General features: G+C 45.9%; 1 protein-coding gene across 1 annotated transcript in view; it reads left to right on the forward strand.

Moving 5' to 3' along the window:
* Positions 1–648, forward strand: part of LOC138363926 (uncharacterized) — a 178,509-nt gene extending 177,861 nt beyond the window's left edge. The window contains exon 6 of the mRNA XM_069323384.1: positions 537–648. Within this exon, the coding sequence (XP_069179485.1) occupies positions 537–587 (51 nt within the window). The 3' untranslated portion in view covers positions 588–648. The remainder of the gene's footprint in view (positions 1–536) is intronic.
* Positions 649–1,456: the final 808 nt, after the last annotated feature.

The raw sequence follows: 1,456 nt of genomic DNA on the forward strand, positions 1-1,456 counted from the left end.
CAGAAGTGAGTCCCTCTGTCTTCGTCTTTGGTGAAGTAGCTCCTGGGAGTCGTTGGGGCTCCCCGCCAAGAAACCAGCGTTGAATGTAATGAAACACCATTTTCTGGGTGAGTCCCAGAGGCTCCCCGGCAACCCTCCCTCCGGTCGGCGGTTTTTGCGTATTTTGATAACCAGCCTCAGAACTGCAGGGTGGATTGCCGGCACTTGTCCAATCGTTTGTCAAATTTTGTCATTTTTAATCATAATTGGGGTTTGTTTTGGGGCGCTTACCTTTCTGTGTGCCTGTCCCGGTCGATGGCAGATATAGAATGCTCCAAATAACATGTGCATTTCTATAGGCCATTGCTCCTCGTGCTTGTTTGAGGGGGCCTGATTTTGGCTTGTGGTTTCTGGTAGGCCTAGAACTCCACCCACATCGACTGATGCCAAAATTTGGGATATCCATATCAGCCTGGATAGCTCCGGGGAGCCTCCGGGACTCGCCCAGAATATGGCATTTCATTACATTCAACGCTGTTTTTTGTTTTTTTTTGCAGGCAGTTCGGTTTTTAAAAAACAAGTTAAGAAGGTTGGACAAAGGACAGTGAAGTGCTCATTGATGAAGAAAAGTTAACTACGCAGTTTAATAAATTATTATCTTTATATGAAGTTTTGTTTCATTATCTCACTTTATTTTTGCCATTATTCCTCATTGATGTAGTTCATTGTAATAGCAGCAGTAATAGACGTCCCTTGATGAGAGGAAACAATATAGGGCAGCACAATGGGCAGGCTGCCTCATAATCGCAGGCTGTTGGGAATGGATGACAGATTTATCCGTGGATACCTGCTTGATGGGGCTCTGGGAGTTCAGCCCAGCCTCCAGCCTGGGCTGAACTCTCCAGCTGGGAATTACTCTCCAGCCTGGCCCAAGGCTAGGCTTGACTTGTGAGAGTTTGGTCCACCAGGCTGTTGCTTGGAGCAGCCCGCAGGCCCACATACCCATCACAGCCTGGTTGGTCTGGCACTCCTTAAAGAAAACAATCTAGTTTTCTCTTGAAGATTTCCACGGTTGTTCCGACAATATTTCTGATGCTCACTGGTAGGACGTTGAACAACCGCGTGGAAAATATACAAATTCTCTATTTTTAATACTTCAAGAGTAACGAAGCCCGAAGTAAGTAATTATCAAAAGCAGGCACCAAACCGGGAAGGCTATGTAGCACCATCAAATGAACAGAATAATCGTAGGGAGCTAAATATCACTAAGGATGCCAATATGATAATAGAAACACATAAAGGGAACGACATCAAAGGCATCCAATTCACCAAGAATGCTATCAAAGACAAGTGGCCACAAGGGATGGTTGGAAAGCAGGACGCACATTCGCCAGGAAGTCAGGATATTCAACGATGATATGCACGACTGTAAGAGGGACAATACAGTTTGGACAATAGGGAGTGGGGCGGAGCTCCA

The sequence above is a fragment of the Procambarus clarkii genome, chromosome 12, assembly GCF_040958095.1.
Source record: "Procambarus clarkii isolate CNS0578487 chromosome 12, FALCON_Pclarkii_2.0, whole genome shotgun sequence".
NCBI lineage: Eukaryota > Metazoa > Arthropoda > Malacostraca > Decapoda > Cambaridae > Procambarus > Procambarus clarkii.